Source organism: Geotrypetes seraphini, chromosome 8 (genome assembly GCF_902459505.1).
Source record: "Geotrypetes seraphini chromosome 8, aGeoSer1.1, whole genome shotgun sequence".
Lineage (NCBI taxonomy): Eukaryota > Metazoa > Chordata > Amphibia > Gymnophiona > Dermophiidae > Geotrypetes > Geotrypetes seraphini.
Genome location: NC_047091.1, coordinates 51274534 through 51296744, shown reverse-complemented (window position 1 = coordinate 51296744; position 22211 = coordinate 51274534). Strand labels below are relative to the sequence as shown.

The following is a 22211-nucleotide window of genomic DNA, read 5'->3' as shown; positions in this document are numbered from 1 at the left end:
TTCTGTTCTGCACTTCCACCCATATCCAAATGAGTCCAGCACCTCTTCCTTTGTCCTCCCTCTGTGCCCCTTCTCTTCTGCATTTCTTTCAAATTTCTTCTTCGCCGGCAGCAACAGCTGCAACTGTAGCTTGCTGCTTGGGCTAACTTGGAGCTTTTCCTCAGCCAGGTCCCACTTCTCTGATGTAACTTCTTGTTTATGTGCATGACCTGGCTAAGGTAAGACTCCAGGTCAGCCCAGGCAGCTGAAGGTGAGAGGAGGGGAGCTGAGTGAGAACAAGTAGTGCTAGATTTGCAAGAGAGAAGAAGGCTGAGAAAAAAGGTGCTGGACTGAAGAGGAGCAGAGGCTGAGCAAGGGGTGCTGAATGAGGGTTCAAAGGGAAAGGTGTTGGACTAAGGGGTGTAGAGATTGAAGAAGAGGTGCTGGATGAAGGATCAGAGACTGAGGAAGAGGTGCTGGACTGAGAGGAGCAGAGACTGAGGAGATGCTGGATGAGGGATCAGAGGGAGAGGTGCTGGACTAATGGGAGGAAAGCTAAGGGATAGGTGTACCAGATGTCCAGATTTACCTGGACCTATCCTCTTTTTAGACTGGGTGTCCAGATGGCTTTCTTCCCTGTCCCTCACCTACCTCTGGCAACACTGAAATTTAATTTTCAGGCTGGCCGACAACAGCCCCGAGGTGGCCTGCCCCGAATGTCTTCTCTCTGGAGTGACTTCCTGTTCTTGTATACGGACAGGCCAACAGCAGCTGGCTCATCTTGCTGCTGCTGCCAGCCAGCTCGAAGATTTAATTTCTGTGAGGGGGTAGGTGGAGGGCAGGGGAGAGCTATAGGGAGAGAGAAGCACCATCCTGTGGGGGGGGGGGGTTGGAGAGAGAGAGAAAATAACCCATGGGGGGATGGAGGGAGGGAGAGATAGAGAAGCCCCCATGGAGGGGATGGAGGAAGAGAGAGACAGAAGAAATATTTTTTTCACTCAAACAATAGAGACCATGGGGGGATGCCAATGGGATATCTGAGAGGATGGTGACTCAGAAGGTAGAAATGTATTAATGGAGAGTGGGTGAAAGAGAAGGCAAGGGAAGAAGTGAGACAGGAGAGCTAGGGGGTGAGATGGTTGAAAGGTAGATGGAGGTCTGAAGAGTGAGAGGGTGAAATCTAAGTGGGCAGACAGAAGAGATAGAGAGGACATACATCAGAGATGAATGTAGTGAGGGAATAGTAAAAGATAGGAGGACATAGAAGAAGTATAAATAGACAACACCCACGTCAGCATTAGTGTGATCCTGGGAATGCCACTGCATGCAGATTAGATGACTCCTAAAGACCAGTTGAGTTAGGAGTTTTTGCCTAGTACTTGGGAATATCCTCAAGTCCTGGACTTTCAAAAGATATGATAAAGACAGGTGCTTGGGTGTCCCGGCCAACCTGACTCTGAGCACTATTTTTTTTTTTTTTTTTTAAAGAGTCACACCTCCAATTAAGGGCCATTGTTTCAAACAAACTCCAAATTGTGACATAGACAGATACTGGAACAGAGAATTCAAGTCTTCCCTTTCCCCCTTTTCTCTTCCTCTCTGCCTCTTAACACCTATACACCCACCATTCAGACACACACATCATTCGAGCAGAATGTACTCTCTACAGCTCTGTAACCAAATATCCTTTCTGTATATTTATAATAATCCTATTTATACAAAATATACTTTTTCTACACCATCTATATATTGTTGTTATTTTACTCTGAGGCCTGAACCCTGGACCTGAAAAAGGCTAGACAAAACACAATTGCTTATAACCCACAGAAAGAGAGCAGAAGTAAAATAGAAAAGCAGAAAAAGAAACTGGAGCCAGTATGCATGGAAAAATAAAATGCCCAGAAACCCAAGTTAGAAAAAATGTTTTATTTTGAATTTATTAGTTGGAATATATTAGCTTTGGGAAATATGCAACATGGATGTTTTTATGTTTTGTTCAGTATAAGAAGAAATGTATTTTTGTTTTTATTTCTCTCATGTTGTGTACATGCTTAGTTTAACACTGGGGTTCGCAGTTCAGTTTTTCTCTTTGTATTTGTATTTCTAAATTGTGATCCCTTGTTCAATATTTGGTGAGGGCCTGTCTGTGTTTTATATGTGACTGAGATGCAGTATTCCATTTGCATCTGCATTGAGATCTAAAGCAATCCCACTTATTGGTGTTCTAGGGCCCTGTGTAATATTTGTAGTGCTGCCTATTCTTTGGTAGTTTTCATGTTTAAATAATAGGAATTGGTGCTATGATGAGTGCAAATTCATTTTGCTTTATCTATATTAGGAGTTTTTCAAGATTTTTTTTTTAACATAAGCCGTGCCTCTGCTGGGTCAGACCACAGGTCCATCATGTCCAGCAGTCCGCTAACATGACGGCCCATCAGGTCCAGGACCTGTATAGTAACCCTCTATCTATCCCTTTCTATCCCTTTTCCTTCAGAAAATTGTCCAATCTCTTCTTGAACTCCAATACCGTACCCTGTCCTTATCACGCCCTCTAGAAGCGCATTCCAGGTGTCCACCACCCGTTGGGTGAAGAAGAACTTCCTAACATTAGTTCTGAATCTGTCCCCTTTTAATTTTTCTGAATGCCTTCTCGTTCTTGTGGTTGTTGAAAGTTTGAAGAATCTGTCCCTCTCCACTTTCTCTATGCCCTTCGTGATCTTGTAAGTCTCTATCATATCCCCTCTACGTCTCCGCTTCTCCAGCGAAATAGCCCCAGTCTCTCTAATCTTTCAGCGTATGAAAGGTTTTCCATACCTTTAATCAAATGTGTCACTCTCTTCTGAACCTTCTCGAGTATCACCATATCTTTCTTTAGGTACAGCGACCAATATTGAACGCAGTACTCCAGATGGGGGCGCACCATCGCCTGATACAACAGCAGGATAACTTCTTTCGTTCTGCTTGTAATACCCTTCTTGATCATTTCTCTACATTGAACTTTATCTGCCATCTCGTCGCCCACTCCCCTAGTTCAGTGGTTCCCAACCCTGTCCTGGGGGACCACCAGGCCAATCTGGTTTTCAGGCTAGCCCTAATGAATATGCATGAGAGAGATTTGTATATAATGGAAGTGAGAGGCTTGCAAATCTGCTCCATGCATATTCATTAGGGTTAGCCTGAAAACCAGATTGGCCTGGTGGTCCTCCAGGACAGGGTTGGAAACCACTGCCCTAGTTTGTTCATGTCCCTTTGTAAATTTTCACAGTCCTCTTTAGTCCTAGCGCCATTAAATAGCTTGGTGTCATCTGCGAATTTTATTACTTCACTCTTGTTCCTGTTTCTAGATCGTTTATAAATACATTGAATAGCAGCGGTCCAAGCACCGACCCCTGCGGAACACCACTTGTGACCCTTCTCCAGTCCGAATAGTGGCCCTTCACTCCTACCCTCTGCTTCCTGCCCGCCAACCAATTCCTGATCCATCTGTGTACGTCTCCTACCACCCCATGGTTCTTCAGTTTCCAAAGTAGGCATTCATGGGGTACCTTGTCAAAGGCTTTTTGGAAGTCTAAGTATACAATGTCTATGGGGTCCCCTTTGTCCATCCGTTTGTTAATTCCTTCGAAGAAGTGCAATAAGTTCATCAGGCACAATCTTCCCTTGCAGAAGCCATGTTGGCTTGTTATCATAAGTTTATGCCTTTCCAGATGCTCCTCGATGCTATCTTTTATCAGCACTTCCGCCATTTTCCCCGGAACCGAGGTCAGACTTACCGGTCTGTAGTTCCCCAGGTCACCTCTTGATCCCTTTTTGAAGATGGGTGTAACATTGGCTATCTTCCAAACCTCCGGGATCACGCCTGTTTTCAGGGATAGATTACAAACCTGCTGAAGTAGTTCCGCTATTTCCTCATTTAGTTCTTTCCATACCCTAGGGTAGATTCCGTCCGGGCCCGGTGATTTGTCATTTTTTAATTTTTCTATTTGCCTGTGTACGTCCTCAAGGCTTACTTCAATGGATGTTAATTTTTCTGCTTGGTCTCCTTTGAAGATTTGTTCAGGTTCCGGTATATTGGATGTGTCTTCTTTTGTAAATACTGACAAAAAGAACACTTCTTTCTCCTCCTTCACCACTCCCTTCCTATCTCTGTCATCCAGCGGTCCCACCTCCTCCCTAGCCGGCTGTTTCCATTTAACATATCTGAAGAACGGTTTGAAATTTTGTGCTTCCCTGGCTAGCCTCTCTTCATATTCTCTTTTTGCTTTTCTAACTACAAGGTGACATTCTTTTTGCTACTTCCTGTGTTCTTTCCAGTTCTCCTCAGTTTTGCCCTTTTTCCATTTCTTTAATTAATTCTTCTTATCACCTATCGCTTTCTTCACATCTTTAGTTATCCATGCTGGGTCTTTTGTTCGGCTCTTTTTGCTCCCTTTTCTGAATCTGGGGATATACAGATTTTGCGCCTCGCTCACCATGCCCTTGAATAAAGACCAGGCTTGCTCTACAATCTGCCATTTCTTTGTGCGGTTCCTAAGTTTCTTCCTTACCAATACCCTCATCTCTTCATAGTTTTCTTTCTTGAAGTTAAAAGTTGTTGCTGTGGTTCTCTTTCCCTTCAGTATTCCTACTTCAGTTGTCAGATTAAAATTACATCAGGATTTTCTTTATTGCTGTGGCTGTTGACCATGAAGGACTACTTCATGAGTTTCAGGACTCCAGTACAGCTAAGCAAAGTGTCTTATAATTTTTGCCCTTTGCTCCCTGTACCTCAGTTCTGATTTTACCTCTGTCACTGACTCTAAGGTGCTCATTTTTGAAGCAGCAGGACATCTTAAAATGGCCAAAAAAAGTCTATCTGCCAAAAATGTCCAAATCACAATTTTTGAAAGGCAGAATTTGAACATCACACTATATCTGGCCAAAGGTCTGTGAGAGTCATGTAGGCCATGTGTCACATATGTGAACCTCATCCACGTGGTGTGTTCCAGCTGAAAAAGGATGAGAACTACTGTGTTAATATGAATACTTGGGCAGAATTTGAATATCCAGCTAACAAGGAGGTGTATTTTGGCGGGACTAAGGAGGGCTCAAAATTAGAACATCTTTCAGCGATAATGGAACAGGAAGAAACTTTCAAGGCAAAAAGGACATTATCCCAGGACAAGCAGGCAGGTATTCTCACTAGTGAGTGATGTCATCCGACAGAGCCCCGATGCAGACGTCTCACAAGCATACTTGCTTGAAGAAACTTCAGAAGTTTCGAGATGCCCGCATCACACATGCGCGAGTGCCTTCCCGCCCGATGCACCGGGCGTGTCTCCTCAGTTCTTACTTTTCCGCGGAGCCGAGAAGTCCGTCTTCGACTCTCTGCGCGAAGTTCCTTCACTTGTGCCTTCTAGATCCGCGGTTTTGGGTTCTTTTACTCATCATCGTTGGTTTTTCATCGCCTTACTCCATTCCGGCTGTGCCCGGGAAGTTGGATGCCAGGTACTGCACGGTGCACCATAAGGGCTTCGATGGTGCCCAGTTATCTAATCAGTCGTTCTTGGTTGAGTCCTCCTTGAAGCGGTCTCACCCCTCCCAGGTCTATGCTACTGTTCCACCTGGCCGGGAGGGCAAGACCATGGACAGATTTGGTAGGCGCATCTACCAGAACTCGATGATGGCCTCTTGAGTCCTGAATTATAGCTTTCATTTTGCTACTTACTTATGTGGACTCTCAGGCTCGCTTCGAGTACCAGGAGGTCCTCGCCTCGTTGTCCCAGCTGCGTCTTCAATTGATGCAATCTTCATATGATGCGTTTGAGCTCTCGGCACGGGCTGCCGCCTGTTCCGTGACCAAGCGCCACTTGGCATGGCTTCGGACCATTGATATGGACCCGAACCGCCAGGACAGGCTTGCCAACGTCCTGTGTGCAGGTGCGGATTTGTTTGATGAGTCCATCGAGACGGTGACGAAGAAGCTGTCGGAACATGAGAAGTCATTCCAGTCCATCCTTCGTCCAAAGCCTAAACCTACTCAGTCTCGACCTTCTCGACCACCCTTGATATACCAATGGCGTTACACTCCCAGGCAGGCTCCTGCTGCGAGGCAACCAGCAAAGAGACAGCCTCCGCAGAAGTCTCAACAAAAACCTCAGCCTTCTGCTGTTCCCAAGGCTCCTCAGCCTTTTTGACTCTCTTGTCGGAAGCATAACCAATACCATTCTGCTATCCCCTGTCTTTCCAATTGGGGGTCGCCTCCATCATTTTTACCATCGATGGATGGCTATAACCACCGACCTTTGGGTCCTTACCATTATCAGGGAAGGATATTCTCTTCAGTTCCATCGGGTCCTCCCGGACCATCCTCCAAGAGAGTATCCTTCCAAATTGACCCCCTTCTTCAGGAAGCTCAGGCTTTGCTCTGGCTTCGGGCCGTCGAGCCGGTCCCTGTGGACCAGCACAACCGGGGGTTCTACTCCCAGTACTTCCTTGTTCCGAAGAAGATGGGCGACCTGCGTCCTATTCTGGACCTCAGGGTGCTCAACAAGTTCCTGGTCAAGGAGAGGTTTCACATGCTGACCCTAGCTTCTCTCTACCCCCTCCTCGAGCAGACCGACTGGATATGCTCTCTGGATCTAAAAGAGGCCTACACTCACATTCCCATTCATCCAGCCTCTCGCAAATTCCTCAGATTTCGGGTGGGACATCTTCATCTGCAGTATCGAGTGCTCCCAGAGTTTTCACCAAGTGTCTGGTGGTGGTGGCCGCTGCACTCCGGAACCATGGTCTTCAGGTGTTTCCCTACCTCGACGACTGGCTCATCAAAGCTGCCTCGGCTCCGGGGGTCATCTCGGCGACCCGAAGGACTATTTGGTTCCTGCAGGGTTGGGGGTTCGAGATCAACTTCCCAAAATCTCACCTGCAACTGACCCAGTCTCTTCCCTTCATCGGGGCGGTTCTGGATACTATCCAACTCAGAGCATTCCTTCCTCCACAGCGCCTGGAAGCTCTTCTTCATCTCTGTCAGTCAGTGTCTTCTCACCAGTCCATCTCAGCGAGACACATGATGGTTCTCCTGGGCCACATGGCCTCTACGGTTCATGTGACTCCTTTTGCCAGACTTCACCTCAGAATTCCTCAGTGGACCCTGGCTTCTCAATGGACACAGGTGTCAGATCCTTTGACTCGTCGCATCCTGGTCACTCCTGCTCTTCAGCAGTCTCTACATTGGTGGATGATCTCTTCAAATCTATCCTAAGGTTTGCTGTTTCACACTCCTCCCCACCAGAAGGTTCTCACGACCGATTCCTCGACCTATGCATGGGGGGCTCATCTGGATGGTCTTCGCACTCAAGGTTTCTGGACCAGTGCGGACCGGCTGTGCCATATCAATCTTCTGGAACTCAGGGCGATTTTCAATACTCTTCAAGCTTTTCAATATCTGCTTCACGACCTGGTGGTCCTCATTCGCACGGACAACCAGGTCACCTTGTATTATGTCAACAAACAGGGGGGCACGGGATCGGCCTCCCTCTGCCAGGAAGCTCTCAGAGTCTGGGATTGGGCGATTCACCACAACACCTTCTTCAAAGCTGTCTACATTCAGGGGGCGGACAATGCCTTGGCGGACAACTTAAGTCGTCTCCTCCAGCCTCACGAATGGACCCTCCATTCCAAGCCCCTTCATCAGATCTTCTCTCAGTGGGGGACGCCTCAGATAGACCTCTTTGCGGCTCCCCACAACTTCAAACTGCCTCAATTCTGCTCCAGGATCTACACTCCTCATCGCCTCGAGGCAGATGCCTTTCTTCTGGACTGGAGGAATCTCTTTCTATATGCGTTTCCTCCGTTTCCTCTCATTCAAAAGACTCTGGTCAAGCTGAAGTCCGACCATGCCACCATGATTCTGATAGCTCCTCGGTGGCCCAGACAGCCTTGGTACTCCCTTCTACTTCAACTCAGCAGCAGGGAGCCATTCCTTCTTCCAGTGTTTCCTTCACTGCTTACTCAGCATCAAGGATCTCTGCTCCATCCCAACCTGCAGTCTCTCCACCTGACAGCTTGGTTCCTCTCAACGTAACTCCTCTCCAGTTTTCCAAAGCGGTGAGGGATGTGTTGGAGGCTTCCCGGAAGCCTGCTACTAGACAATGCTACTCCCAAAAATGGACTAGATTTTCTGCCTGGTGTGTTTCTAATCGTAAGGAGCCTCAACGAGCCTCCCTATCTTCTGTGTTGGACTATCTTCTGCACCTATCTCATTCTGGCCTCAAGTCTACATCGATACGAGTCCATCTGAGTGCAATTGCGGCTTTCCATCAGCCTCTGCAAGGGAAACCTCTTTCTGCTCATCCTGTGGTTTCCAGATTTATGAAAGGACTTTTCCATGTCAATCCTCCTCTCAAACCTCCTCCAGTGGTTTGGGACTTCAATGTTGTCCTTTCTCAACTTATGAAACCTCCTTTTGAGCCTCTCAACAAGGCTCCGCTGAAGTTTCTCACTTGGAAAGTGGTTTTTCTTGTTGCCCTCACTTCTGCCTGCCGAGTCAGTGAGCTTCAGGCCTTGGTGGCGGATCCACCTTTCACAGTATTCCATCATGACAAGGTGGTCCTCCGCACTCATCCAAAATTCCTGCCTAAGGTGGTCTCTGAATTTCATCTCAACCAATCCATAGTTCTTCCTGTGTTTTTTCCAAAGCCTCATTCTCACCCTGGAGAATCAGCTCTTCACACTCTGGACTGTAAACGTGCTTTGGCTTTCTACCTGGATCACACCAAACCACACAGAACTGCTCCTCAACTTTTCGTCTCCTTTGATCCGAACAAGTTGGGACGCCCTGTCTTGAAGCGTACCATCTCCAACTGGATGGCGGCTTGCATCTCTTTCTGCTATGCCCAGGCTGGATTACCCCTTCCCTGTAAAGTCACAGCCCATAAGGTCAGAGCAATGGCGGCCTCTGTAGCCTTCCTTAGATCGACACCGATTGAGGAGATTTGTAAGGCTGCCACTTGGTCCTCAGTTCATACCTTCACTTCTCATTATTGTCTGGATACTTTCTCCAGACGAGATGGACAGTTTGGCCAAACAGTATTACAAAATTTATTCTCCTAAGTTGCCATCTCTCCCACCATCCCATTGAGGTTAGCTTGGAGGTCACCCATTAGTGAGAATACCTGCCTGCTTGTCCTGGGATAAAGCAATGTTACTTACCGTAACAGTTGTTATCCAGGGACAGCAGGCAGCTATTCTCACGTCCCACCCACCTCCCCTGGGTTGGCTTCTCTGCTAGCTACCTGAACTGAGGAGACACGCCCGGTGCATCGGGCAGGAAGGCACTCGCGCATGCGTGGTGCGGGCATCTCGAAACTTCTGAAGTTTCTTCAAGCAAGTATGCTTGTGAGACGTCTGCATCGGGGCTCTGTCGAATGACATCACCCACTAGTGAGAATAGCTGCCTGCTGTCCCTGGATAACAACTGTTACGGTAAGTAACATTGCTTTTTTTATCTAGACCTGTTTCAGTTACATCCAGGATAGAGAATGACATAGGGACAAATTTGTCCGGGTCTCCTCAGGAACTCAGTTTCCCTTTCCCATCTCTGTGAGTTTTGTCACTGTCCCTGTCCCATTCCAATAAGCTCTGCCTTAACCACACAAGCCTCGAACAGTTATTTTCATTACCTGCTGTAAAGGGATGTAAATATAAGAAATTTCAGGAATGATTGCTATCTTTTCAGTCAGCCTTATGGACTAGGGATTTAACTCATATATTCATATTCCCAAATTCATATCAACAATTTCGACGTGCCTTAAAAATGTATCTTTTTAGGGAATCTTTCGGAAGTTAGATATTGGATGTTTATTCATTTGTATTAATGGTATTTGAGGTATACAAGTGAGTTTTATGTTATGTATGTTAGGAGGACAGAGCTTGCAGGAAATGGGGTAGGGACAGAAAAAGAACTTGCCGGGACAGGACGGGAAAATGAGTTCCCTCAGGGACAGGGAAAAATTTGTCCCCGTGTCATTCTCTAATCCAGGGTACAAAAAGGTGCCCTGAATGAGCAGTGACCACTGGAGGGATGAAGGCATGACCCCTCCGTCCTCTCCTACTAGTCCCCTCCTACCCCCCTAAGAAGTGAAAATGACAGTGGATACCAGGTTCCATGACAGCTTCAGGTATTATGGGCATTCCTAATAAAGCACATGCAAATACAGTATAAGGAGTAGCCTAGTGGTCTGTGCAGTGGAATTTCAACAACAGGACCCAAGTATAACTCCCACTTTAATTCTTTTATTTCTGTACAAGCCCTCATGAAATACCTACTGTACCTGAATTTATAACACACTTGCAAGCTTGATGTTATTGCAATGGTGTGGCTTTAGGTACAGTAGATTTTAATCTGTTCCTGGAGGGCTTACAATAACCTATAATGGAATTAAGGTGAGATTTGTACCTGGGTCCTGTTGTTTAAACTTCACTACACTGACCATTAGGTTGCTCCTCTGCTCTGCAGGGATTTCTGTGTGATGACCATTTTTGTTCAAATGTTGCTAAACAGTCATTTTTGTGCCTGCTTTTTGGCATTCATATTTTGGATGGTTCATTTTGGAAAATGGCATGTCCATTTTGAACATTTTCAGTGCAAAAATGTTCAGTTCTAAGCCCTATAGTACATGATTAAAATAACAAGGCAAACTTAGAAATAGCAAATTAAATAGTAGTAGTAACAATAGGATATAATGTCAACACAGTACAGATTAAAACAGTACAGTAGAACATTCATATAATAAAGGCAGAATACAATGTCAACACAAATACACATGAAAGCATCTTACTAGTCAGTGAAGGGGACCACTGGATGTGATACATACAGACAGACAGACATTTAATGCATTAATTTTCTGCACAATTAGAAATTGTAATTGTACCTCCAGCCTCTCCCTCTTTGCCCTGCCCCCACTAGTGGTCTGACAGTTCGCTCTCTCCCCCTTTCTTCCTTTCCTCTCTGGCTGTTTTTTTTTTTTAACTTACCCAAGTCACAAGCAGTGCCTGTAATGCAAGCACTCTCCTCTACTGAGCCTTCCTGTAGCTGGGTCCCACTCTCAAAGGGACAGAAAGTTGTATCAGAGGAGGCAAGATGTGACTGCAGGAAAGATCTTGAGGCCAACAGGGAAAGCCTGTTTGAATTGCAGGCGCTACCTGCAACACTGGCATGTTTTAAAAATTGCTGGAGGTGCAGGGGGAAGGAAGGGAGAGAACTGCCGGACCACCTAGGTAAGGATGGAAAATTTGGTGGTACAGTTAAAGATTAATTAATGTAAGCCTCATTATTGTCAATGGGTCTCTTTAATAACAATATGCATTAATGTATTAATATAGCTTAGTAGATGAAGCCCTGAATTTGTACCTGAGGCAATGGAGGGTAAAGTGATTTTTTCCAAATTTGCAGGGAACATAAGTGGGAGAAATGGGATTTCAACCTTGACTTCCCTGCTGCAACCATTAAGCTCCTCCTTGTTGAAAATATACACTGAGCATTTCCCATGTACTCACCTAGGTGCAGCAGCTACAGGAAACTGCAGCCCAGTTGAGGATGGTGTATGCTGGACCCAATGCTGAGGCCATTGCCTTGAAGGAGCAGGAGGTGGCACGGTCTTGGAAAGAGCTTCTGACATCCTGTGAGGACTGCCGATTGCAGATTAGCACCACCACGGATAAGATGCGCTTCCTTGGTATGGCACGTGACCTCATCTCCTGGATGGAGAGTATTATCTGCCAGATTGGCACTGGAGAGAAACCCAGGTACGCTCTCCAGGATTTTTCAGTTACCTAAAGCTTTGTTACCTTCACTGATACAGGTGATCGGGGCCTTCTGTAGTGTGCGCAGATAACTCCAGGCCATTAAAGGCAGGCTGAGCCAGTTCTGGCTTTATTCCCATTGCCTCTGTGAGTTTCTGATTTCAGTGGCTCTAAGAAAAGCAGGAACTATGACTGCATAGATTAATCGCAGGTAAAACCAGAATCAGCTTATTTTGCCCTTCCATTATGAAGTGCTCTTCCAGGAAGGGCAAGTATATTTACAAATACTGTATTTATTTAGTATTTATTAAAAGTTCATGATATACCGCCCATCACAAGGCAATGCTACTAGACAGTTTACAAATTGTAATTAGATAGTGGAGAGAGATAGGAAAAGGGGAGAGCCTGTGATACCAAAAAGAGAGGCTTAATGTGCTTAAAATGTACTCGAGAGGAAAGAGAAAAGGAGAAAATGATAGAAACATTCCAGTATTTAGCAATTCACCTACAGTACAGGTGGTGGAAAACGGTACTGTGTTTTGAAGAGAGCAGTGGTAAAAACAGGAGCGAGAGGCTGAGTAACAGGTAGCAAGTGAGAGCTTATGGTTACTGCTTTAAATATGAGAACTTGTATGCTGATGGCCAAAAATACCTAGTTTTTAACTTGTGCTGGGGAGACACTTACAGAAATAAAGCCTTCATTGTGAGCCACTGTCCTTGTGCATACCTCTGTCCCCCACCTTTCTGATCCACCCAGTGCCATGTTCTGCTCCCGTAGGGACACATCTTCTGTGGAGGTGCTCATGTGTTATCACCAGGGCCTGAAGGGTGAGATTGAGGCTCGTAACCAGGACATCGTGACCTGCGTAGACCTGGGGAAGACGCTGGTGCTGAACAAGAGCCCAGCCACTGAGGAGGTACAGAAAGCAGCTTGCTTCACTTTTTACCCTTTCATTACCCTTCTCTCAGCCCAATGTCAGCCAGCAGAAACATAGAAAGAGTGAAATTTATGGTAAATAAAGACCATATTTGCCTAACCATACAATCTTCTATCCTTTCTTCTCTCTTAGAAATCTTATGTACTTGTCACAGGTTTTCTTAAATTGAGATAGTCTTCATTTCCACTAGTAGGCATCCATCACCCTTTCAGTAAATAAATATTTCCTTAGATTATTCCTGAACCTTTCCCCTTCATCCTATGTCCCCTTTTTCTAGAGCTTCCTTTCAATTGAAAGAGACTCACCTCCTGTGCATGTATGCCTTGGAGATATAAAAAGGTTTTATCATATCTCCCCTCTTCAAAAATATGCATATTGGGAATGATATTCAAAGCAATTTAACTAGCCAGAAATGGCTCCAGACCAGTTAATTCACTTGTTTGGGGCTGTCCACTGATATGCAGTGACACTTAACCAGTTAATATTACTGAATATTACGACAAATGCTAAACTTAAAGCTGGCAGTCTGGGGGTGGAGTTGGCATTTATATGGTTAAGTGCCAGTATTTAGCACTAGAGCTGGCTTAACCTACGGACCAGGTGAGGCTCTGGCCCAGGGCACCATCGCTAAAGGGCACTAAAAGTCCAAGACCTTGACATTCCAAGTTAAGGTACCATGCGGCTTGAACATTTCCTTTCTCCTTCTCCTCCCTCTTCTGATGCTGTTGCCTGGTCTGGATAGGGTGTAACTTCATAGGCCAGGGCCAGCATCAATATCGGAAGAGGACAGTGTAGTACTTTTCTCCTCCCTTCTCTGACGCTGGCCTTCCCTCCTCGTGGTAGCTGGCCTATGAAACTGCATCTTGCCTGGGCCAGAAGAGGAGGGAAGAGGGAACTGGCTGGGGGTGGGGCATGTATTAGGGAGGGACATGGGCTGGAGGTGGGGCATGGGCCAGGAGTGCCGTAATCTCTTTAGATGACCCTGTTCAGCATTTAACCGCTTAAGTTTAGTGGCCAAACTGGACCACATATTAGTCAGTCCTAACTATGCAGTGTCGCTTATGTAGTTAAGCACTGACTATTACATTTACTGTAGCTGTAAGAAATAACTGGCTGCATAAACCCGGATATTCAATGCTAGTGTCTGGATATGGCCTGGCACTGAATATTTGATAATAAATCTGGAAGTAGCTTAAATAAACTACCACTGCTGGCTGAATATCAACCCTTTTCAGATCTCTAAGTCTGTCCCATAGGCTTTACAACAAAGAACACTGTGTATGTGAACAAACTTAAAGATCGCAGTATGAATATTTTGGAAGAAAGGGGGAAGAGGGGAAACATGATAGAGACATTCAAATACCCCCATGGCATAAATTCACAGCTTCAGCTGACATCTGGCTCTAAGCAGAAAGGCAGCACAGCCAATCAGTGGTGAAAGAGTTTCTTCTTAATTTCCAGCAGATTTTCCTTGTTATCAGGGACAGGCTGGTCTGGTCTCTGTTTACCCACAGGGCATCTGTGAACTTATAATAACTGCCTTCCTTAGAGAGACTGCAAGAAGCAAGTGCATAGATGCAATATGGTAAAACCAGGACTGTCTCAGCCTAATCCTGATGAACTGGAGCCCAATGGCAGTCCTGCAGTCTGGAACACCATTTTGTGTGTTCCACTTAACTACTTAATGTAGTAAGGATTTTAGCACACAATACTTTAAGCTTAGCAACTGCATGGACAAAAGATGTACATGGACCTACTTGCAATGCAGGAAAGTACAACTAAACTAAAAGTATATTTTTACTTTCCCTCTTAACTCTGTATTTTTAACTTCAGCTTTAGAAGTGAAACAGAGTTCTCACTTCTATTTAATTCCCTGGAAGTAAATGAAAATTTTAAAAAAAATCTGTGACCTAGGCTTCCTAAGTTGGGTATCCTCAATTAGGGACCCCAAGTTCAAGGAGACTCAAGTTCAGGACCCATGAACCAGAGACTCCCTGATCCAGGAGGACTAATTCAGAGACTCACTGACTTGGAGTCCATGAGCTATAGACCTTCTGACCCAAGATTGCTAAGCTAAAGCCTTGAAACCACAGGAGATTGTTCCAAGACCCTTTGTGCAACCCACTAGTGGCTGTCTTCCCATATCCAACCCCATGTGAGAGATCCCCTCTTCTAGAAGAGGTCTGGAATTTCATGAAGGACTCTTGGCCAACTAATGCATTCCCCAGCCCCTCTCTAGGGTTGAAAAGTGTAAAATAATGACCCCGCCCCCTTTTGCACTCATGCTTTATGACATCAGATTTTCTGCAAATCCCAAAACTCTCATGTCCAATGTACTCCAGAGTTAGGCACTGTGCAAGTCTGTTTCTGGGGCTGGGTCAGCATCCTCTCCTTCATGTGGGACTATAACAGAAAATCTGTAGAGCTCAGCTTCTTTCCTCTGCTTTTCAGATCAAGGCAAGCCTGGAAAAATTAATGGTGAAGAAGAATGAGATGACTGGGAAATGGGACCAGCACTGGGAGTGGCTGCAGCAGAGTAAGTGTCATACCCAGTGAGCCCCCTTCCAACTCTGTTCCTCTGGTTGCATCTCTTTCCCTGTCTAGACAATTTTAATAAAAAGAATCAAACATCAAAATGAGGCGTTCCTGGCCCCCATGAAGTATGAAAAAGTACACAAAAGTAGAGGAGTACCAAGAACTTTTCTGCACAGAAGAGTAGAATAGAAAACACTTTTTTATTGGCAAAGCACCAACAGATAAAAAGACCCAACACGGCCATATTTTGGCAGATAACTGCCTGCTTCAGGAGTCAAAAATAATCTATCAGATGTGTTAAGTCAGAAGATGTCAAATAGCAAAGTCTGCATCCGATAGCACTCACAAGGTGCTAAAGAAGCAAAAAAAAAAAAAAAAAGTGTCCCTCTCAAGGCTAGTGCTGAAAAAGCATAGGAAAACAGTAAACCAGCTGCTACAGCACTAGCCATGAGACAGAAAGTTTGTTTTTTGTGCCTTACTCCAGAGACAAGCAGGGGAGATGCAGGCACACTTGTTGGTGAAGTCCTCAGACTGATCCTGTGTGTTGGTGCTCTCCCCTAGCAGTAGTAAGCTTTTGGCTTACTGGGGTATATGCAGGGATTCCTGCCTTTAATGGCTCCATCTCTCACCAGTTCAATTTTTTCTTCAGCCACTCCTGACAGGTCGCAGCTGCCCCCTCTGTCTGACATACACACACACAAAAGAATCTTTTCTTCACAGGGAACTTTTAAAAAAAAAAAACCTCTTGGAAGAATATCATCCAAGCAGTTAAAAAAAAACCAAACCACAAAAAACACAGGAAACCCATCAAAAAGCCTCTGACAGAACAAGCAGGGCTTTAGGACCACCGCAGATTCCCAGATGATTACCTCCAGGTACTGCTGAGCTCACAAGTGTCTCCTCTGCTCGCAGCTCAGCCGTGCAGTCAGCTGATGTCTTCTTTTGCCACAGTCACCAGCCACCTCAGATACTTCCCCCCGGGCCCTGTTTAGGCACTGCTGGGAACGGTGAACCATTGCTCCCAATGAGGACAAGTGGCAGAAACCTCAGGACCACTCAAAGGACAGAAATCAAAGGAAGAAGCCAGCGTAACACTGATGCCAGAGGCAAACCTGAGACCTGCCTCTACCTCATTATGCCTTCAGAACATTGGGAAGGCTCCTGGGACCCAGCTTTGGCCTTGCAACCCTCTCCTCCTACTGTCAAAGGGTATTATTGTCAGTAGTTATAACTCCTCTCACCTTGGGTTCTGCATCCCTTACCCTCTATGTCATGTCTTTTCTGTCCAAGTTAGATTGTAAGGTCTTCCAAGCAGGGACCATCTATAAATGACAAAATGTACAGCGCTGCATACGCCTTTCACTGCTATATAAGTGAAAAGTAGTAGTAGTAGAAGTTTAGACCCTCTGGGCCTTGCTCATGGTACCATGATCCTCAAGGCATATGCCTATACTTCTGCTTTTCAGATAAAATCTCGCTATACTTCAGGTAAGATTTCTGTTAAAATTTGTGATCTGCCTCACTCACATAGACAGGATAGCGGGTACTCTTTAATTCTTTACTAGCGAATTTCTTCCAGCTTGATTATATGAAAAGCTATATTTCTACATGCAATACGCTGATAACAACTGCTGGAGCCACAAATAAGCTAGAGAGAACCACAGCTAAGGGTTCTTTTGCCTTCCTCACATGTGCTGAGCAAATATTTTCACTCAGACACCCCAAGGAATGTTAGTCTTACCTACCTCACTTAGCATCAGATGGGAATCACCATACGCAGGTGCTCGGGTAAATCAGGAATCACAGCATAAAAGTGGATACATCTGCTTTGTAGGTATCACAACTGGTGATACCCTAATAGAAAGCCAGAAGTAGTAGGAGTTGCAGAAAACAGACACAGAGGAGGGCTCTTCAGTTATCTGTTCTGCTCCTGGGTATCTTGGAGCAAGTCATATTATAGACCAGCTCTACAATCAAAGGCTGTGCCCATTGCATTTTTTAATAAAGACTGATTTCCTTGTCTGATTGAACTCCTTCTTTGCCTCTCTTGCTGTACTGTCAGAAAAGTTCTCACAGTCCCTGAATATTTTATTACAGACAGCCTTTGACAGAGTTGCTACAGTGAAGTCCTGATGAAGAGTCCCCCTGACTCACTAGATTTTACTTTATAATTTATTTAGTGCCCCAAGAGGTGGGTGGTTTTAGCTAAGCAGAAATAGAGACAAATGTTAAAAAAATAACTTGTTTATAGCAGATGGCTGGGCTTTGCTGAGTGCTAAAGCTGTACCTTGTTATGTCTTGTACAACTGATAAAGTATTCAGGCGCCCAGCATGTATGCTCCTAGTTGAGAAACTTGGCAGGGGAGGTTCTCCCTCTTAAAACAAATATGCTCTTGTTAGCTGGAGCAGAAAAATATGCTGGTTTTATAAGTGGTTTAAAGAGATAGTCCTAGCAATCGGATAGGCTTTAGAATAATGATTCATGCCATGACAATATGGCAGAAGGTTTCTAACATACATTACTATAGTAAACAATATTGTTAATAATATAGCCAAAAAAACATGAACCACTGCTCCAGAGATGTGAGAGAGTCTGAGGCGTAGCCTCACATAGAGTTCTCATTAGCTGTAATGTATCGGTCATGCCTCTCCTCACACTTGTCAGTCTTAGAGAAAAGAAGAGAGAAGTATATCGCATGTGTAATATTTTTCTCTACTATTTCAAAATTGGTTGAGATTACCCTGCTCTCAAATCTACCCTACTTTTTGACAATTTACTAGTGGGAAGCTGGCTCAGTCACTTCCTTCCTACTTGACAGGCCATCATGATGGAGAAATGGGTTTTGGATATTATCTCACAAGGCTATCATCTCAGTTTCCTTTCAAAAGTCCAGATTTTCCAGATGCCTCTCATCATATCAGAACTAACCCAGTACAGAAAGTACTCAAACAACAAGAAAACATGGGCCACTATTCAAAATTTCTTCTTTAACCCCAAGAATGCTCAAGGCTTTCATCCCATTCTAGATATCCTCTCATGCAATGCCTACCTCAGGCAGGAGAAGTTCAGAATGATCTCACTCTCAACCACACTGTCTCTGAAACTTAACAACTGGCTGACTGTGCTAGATCTCAAAGATGCCTGTACTCACTTCCCCATTCATCCCACTCACTGGCAATTTCTCCGCTTCACACCCTCAACTGCCCTCAATTTCCTGCTGGAAAAGGGGATAGAGGGGATAGATAGAGGATTACTGCACAGGTCCTGGACCTGTTGGGCTGCCGCGTGAGCGGACTGCTGGGCACGATGGACCTCAGGTCTGACCCAGCGGAGGCATTGCTTATGTTACCTTATGTTATGTTATGTTATGTTACCAGTACAAGGTTCTATCTTTTGGTCTTCGGCACCACAAGTCTTCCCCAAATACTTAGCACTAGTAGCAGTGTACTTATACAAGCAATAGCACTTTGTTTTTCCATACCTCGATGACTGGCTCCTCATGGCTCTTTCCAGGGATCACTTGCTTCTCACCATCCAGGACACTGTGGCAGATTGAGGGATCTTTCCCTCTCTAGGACTGCTATTATGCCACTGGGCAGCAGAGGGCATCATGCATTTAGGAAAGACTACAATTCCCAGAGGGACCTGCATTCCACGGCTCAGTGCTGAGTCAAAGGGGCAGGGCTCAGAGAGGACTATTTCTTGCCAGACTTGAGTCAATTGGGAGAGGTCCCAAAGAGAGAGATCCTAGAGAAAGAGGTCCTGTGCAGAGGCAGCATTTGGTTGAGGTAAGCCAAACTTATTTGTAATGTGTGAGGCAAACTTAAAAGAAATAAAAAGCATTTACTCATATGCCAGTGTGTTCTTTTATCTGCTGATCTCTCCAGGAAATCCAGGCCAATGCCATACCAGGCTTTCTGTTACATATGGTGTTTCTGCCTGGTTTTTTTTAAGTTTTTGCCACACAGAAGCTGACCAGGTAACTCCAGAGGGAGTGGGACCTCAGTACAATAGTGCAGGAGTTTTCTTTTTGAACTGGCAAAGGAGATAAGCTCCACTGCACAGAGGAACCTGTACAAAGTCTAGTTTGCACTGGATAAGCAGGCTCTTTATTTTCCTTTCTTTTTGAGAGTTTACAAGAAAAGAAAGTTAAAAGTAAATTGTGCCTTTCAGCAGGGCTGTAGAGTGCTACTAGACTTCAAGTGCTGAGTACATCTGTGCAAGGTTGCTGCTGAGAGCAGAGCAGCTGGAAATGGGAATCCGGGAATGTGAGTGGCAAGGTACATGGCTAGCTATGCAGAAAAATTCTCCTCGGAGAGAGAACTGCTAGCCTTGAAGGAAAGGCACACTGAGAAACTCACCTGGTATAGACAGAAAGGCTCCAGAGAAAAAGAAGTCTCCACAAGGGAGCAAGCCGCGTGTTCTGCCAAAAGAATTTAAGGACCCAGAAACAGAGTGCAACGAATTGAGAGCCCTGCTTGAGGGAGCTCGTCTTCATAATGAGGACCTCAGGTGGGAAGAACTGAGAGAGGCTCAGCGTGAAAACCAGAAGCTGCAGAATCAAAGCCTAAGCCAAGGAGGGAAAACGAGGGCATCCATACAGAACTACAAAACAGAGATATTGAGGAGGTGTACAGGCTGAAAGCTGCTTTATTTGATGAACCAGGAGTTAGCAGCTAACTTGCTAGAGAGGAGTTCTTGGCAGTTCAGTTTCTTTTGTATACATATTTCTAATACTGGGTGAGAGTGTATCTATGCTTTATGTATTTAAAAAAGACATGGTCTTCTATTAGAAGTGTCTGTGCAGGATTGATCTGTACCAATTTGGCTTGTTTAGTTTTACAATATTCTAGTGCTCACTGTATTGTTTAAGATGTTATCCATAAGGATAGGTAAATTTTTAGTAGGAATTCCATCCAGTCAAAGGAACAACTAGTCATTAAAGGCTTGTGCAAAATAATAGGCTTTTAATTAGGCTTTGAGTCATGAAAAGGAACTTTCAATATGGAGATAAAAAGGGAGAGAGTTCCATAAGGTTGGGGCCATAATTGAGAAGGATGAATTTCTGTGAATGTCAAGAAATAACTGTTGGAGGGAAAAAACGATTAACAGATGCTGCTGTGAGGAATGTAGAATTCTCTGAGGGAATATTGATCCAAAAGACTAAACAAGAAAGCAGGAAGACCAGATGACTGAATCTAAAAGTAACAAATATTATACTTGAAGGGAATGCGATAAGCAACCGAAAGAATATGTTCAGCTTTCAAGAGTGGGTTAAGTGATCAAATTTCGAGCAGCGGTAAATTAGTTTTACTGTGGTATTTTGTACTAACTGACACCCCCCTCCCCCTCCCCTTTTACAAAGCCATGCTAGCGCTGCCATGCGGCAAAAGCCCCAAAGCCCTTTGGGGCAGTTACTGCAGTGGCTCACGTTATTGGGCTTTGTAAAACAGGGGGTGTATCTGGTTGTTTTGGGAGCAATAGCCAAAGCAACATTGTTCCATATCTGGTAGTGGTCTCACTTTGCTGTCAGTTCATTCTTCACCCGGTGTACTTGTGCTTTGAACACTGGTGCAGTCAAACTCAGGTAAAAGAATTCCTGCAGAGTTTCTACCATGGTGCTCCATTTTGATTATTTACTCTGTTGAAAAGCTGAACATACTTCTTTGGCAAAAAAACAAATGACAGCCTGTGATTTCTAATCATTTTTTTCTTCATCTTTTTTTTTTTATTATAAATTGTGTTCTTCTCCCTGTGCAGCTCACATGCTGACGCAGGTGCCTCCTCCGCTTAGCTCCTGTTGAGTATAATTTTGAAAGCAAATGATTTAACACGAAGGCAGTGAAGAAAGATCTGAAAGGGAGAAATTCCCACAGATGCCTTTCAGATGATTCTATACCTATTTTAAATACATTAATGACTGCCTTGGTATTCAGGGCTTATGTTCTTATAGTTTCTACTGAAGGCATTACTTGCTTTGTGCTGGGATTGAAATGAACCAGCTTGACATTCAGCCTGAAGGTGGCTGCTTTTGTGTTCTAAAGTATTAATGTTTGATGTGATGTTAGGTCTTGGTTTAAATGTTAAGTGTTTTACAACAGGTCAAAATCGTTTCAGTATTGGAGAAAAGGTTTAATGTTTATAGGTTCAGCAAATCAGCTTTAATCTGTAGGAGGGAGGTGTGGTGAACTGCACAGTACATGGAGTCCTCTTTTACTGTGTCAGGGCAAGATTAAGGCATTGGCAAACTAGGCACCTGCCTAAGGTCCAAATATTTAGAAGGAGCGTGCTCAGAATTTTTGATTAAATGGTTCTTAATGCAGAATTTTGCTTTGGTAAATCAGCTATTAGCAGAAAGAAGAGGAGGAGGAGGCCAAGTTGCCCATTTCCAGACTGGGGATTTTGGGACAGTCCTAGATTTTTGACCAATCCCCATCCTAGTGCATTATGGGACTTGCAGCACTGATTTCAATGGGCAGGATCAGGACTACAAATTCCATATTGCTTTGGGATGTAAGTTGAAAACCAGGACTGGCCAAAAAGTCTCCAGCCTGGAACTGGGTAACTTAGCATCTCTGAGGAGAGGACCAGAGCCTCCATCTGCCTGCAAAGGTCTATCTATTCTCCCCACCACTGTCAATTGTGAGGGGTCAGACCAGTGGTCCATTGTACCCAGCAGTCTGCTCCCGCAGCAACCCTTAGGTCAAAGCCCAGTGCCCTACGAGTCTAGCCTTACCTGCCTGCGTTCTGGTTCAACAGGAACTTGTCTAACTTTGTCTTGAATCCCTGGAGGGTGTTTTCCCATATAACAGTCTCCAGAAGAGCATTCCAGATTTCTTTCCCCTATAAGAGCCTCCCCTGTTACTTCCTCCTCTGCTGGTTTCCTCTGCATTCAGAAACACAAAGGATTCCAAGTGAGGGAGTTTAAAAAAGTATTTATATTACGATGGGTTTCCAATATACCTGTTTGCCTA

At 44.8% G+C, this 22211-nt stretch overlaps 1 protein-coding gene across 3 annotated transcripts in view; it reads left to right on the top strand.

Annotated features, from left to right (window-relative positions):
- Positions 1-22211, top strand: part of SPTBN4 (spectrin beta, non-erythrocytic 4) — a 420524-nt gene that overhangs the window by 344192 nt on the left and 54121 nt on the right. For all 3 annotated transcript variants that reach the window (XM_033954096.1, XM_033954095.1, XM_033954094.1), the window contains 3 exons: positions 11522-11766; positions 12542-12680; positions 15153-15237. In XM_033954096.1, coding sequence (XP_033809987.1) covers positions 11522-11766; positions 12542-12680; positions 15153-15237 — 469 coding nt within the window. The remainder of the gene's footprint in view (positions 1-11521; positions 11767-12541; positions 12681-15152; positions 15238-22211) is intronic.